The 1,550-nt window shown below is 32.1% G+C and overlaps 1 protein-coding gene across 2 annotated transcripts in view; it reads right to left on the bottom strand.

The window, feature by feature from the left end:
• Positions 1-299: 299 nt before the first annotated feature.
• Positions 300-1,550, bottom strand: part of LOC106786818 (mucin-5AC-like) — a 5,267-nt gene continuing 4,016 nt past the window's right edge. For both annotated transcript variants that reach the window (XM_014748611.1, XM_014748612.1), the window contains exons 5-6: positions 673-1,550; positions 300-590 (exon numbers count right to left, since the gene is read on the bottom strand). In XM_014748611.1, coding sequence (XP_014604097.1) covers positions 427-590; positions 673-1,550 — 1,042 coding nt within the window. In that variant the 3' untranslated portion in view covers positions 300-426. The remainder of the gene's footprint in view (positions 591-672) is intronic.

A 1,550-nucleotide genomic window follows, 5' to 3' on the forward strand; every position in this document is an offset into this window, starting at 1 on the left:
AAAAAGATTATTTGCCTTGTAATTTATGCAAATTTTTTCTTCAATGTCTATTTATATCTTTCTCTTCTGGTTTTTTTCTCTAACATTTTGTTATATTATTCTATATATACTCGTATATGTACAAATGACAAATACATTTGAAAATGGTTAATAACATTTTGAAATGATAATGACAATATACTTATTACGTAATATACTTATTATTTCCACAGAAGTATTGGACTCTGTTCTTTTTATTTTAAAGAAATAATGAATAATAATAATAAAATAATAATAATAATAATAATAATAATGGTAATAATAACAGTAATATGTATATGCATCCACTCAAACAGTCATTTTAATGTTTAAATGAATTAAATGTCGTCGATGTATCTCTTGATAAAAATTTACTTAAAGATGTTAATATGATTTTTACATTCTGCATCATCTTGGTTTTCTGCCTCTGGTGGCTCTTGATCGTGGTGCAGTAGAACCACTACCAATACTAAACATTCCAGGAGTTGGAGCATTAAACGTGGGTGTGGAACCAGAAGTTCCAAAGTTAAGCGATGGTGTTGTCGATGGTGCAGTAAAATTAAATCCTGTAACTATACATACATAGTTTTTATTTTTTTTATTAATAATGATGATATAGAGTAAATGAAATTAAGAAATAATATTTATATTTACCTGGTTTAGAAGTGTTCGCACCAAATTGGAATGGGACGGGCCCAGTTGTTGATACATTGTTATTAGATGCATTATTATTACCAAATGAAAACGTATTAGATTGCTGCTGTTGTCCTCCTTGATTTCCACCAAATGTAAAGATACTACTTGTATTGTTTTCGTTTGTTGGAAAAGCGGGTGTCACTGTTGTTTGAATTCCAAATGGTGATGCTTTATTGTCACCAAATGCATTAGAATTACTAGCAGCACCAAACGGCAGAGGAGTTGATTGTTGAGTTTCAAAGGTACTTTGCATCGGAGTATTAAAAGTTCCAACTGGAGTAGTAGTTGTCGATCCAAAGGAAGGTACTGAATTATTTTGATTTCCAAATATTGGATTTGGTGTTGTAAGGATAACAAAATTATGCACTGTTGATGACTGTGTATTTCCTGGTGCACTTAAATTTGGTGCTCCAAATACAGCAGTGGTTGTATTTGTACTATCAAAATTGAGAGTACTGGTTGAAACACTAGGAGAACCAAATGTTGGTGGTGCTGTAGTCTGTGATCCAAATAATGGTGTACTAGAACTTCCAAAGACTGTTGTATTAGATCCAAAAGCAGGAGGTTTATCTTCTTTGAAATTATTGTTGCCTGTACCAAATTCAATGGTTGATTTTGTTGATTGAATTGGTACAAAAGGAGTTTTTGTTGTGTTACCAAAAATAGGAGCAGCGATTGATTGACCAAATACTGGCTCGCTAGTTGTTGTTCTAAACATCGTTGTAGTTGCTGGTGTATTAAATATAGATGCAGTCGTCGTTGCTGGTGTATTAAACATAGATGCAGCTGTAGTTGATGGTGTATTAAACATAGATGCAGTTGTAGTTGATGGTGTA

The sequence above is a fragment of the Polistes canadensis genome, unplaced genomic scaffold (assembly GCF_001313835.1).
Source record: "Polistes canadensis isolate GaletaPanama2010 unplaced genomic scaffold, ASM131383v1 scaffold_83, whole genome shotgun sequence".
NCBI classification, from domain to species: Eukaryota; Metazoa; Arthropoda; class Insecta; order Hymenoptera; family Vespidae; genus Polistes; species Polistes canadensis.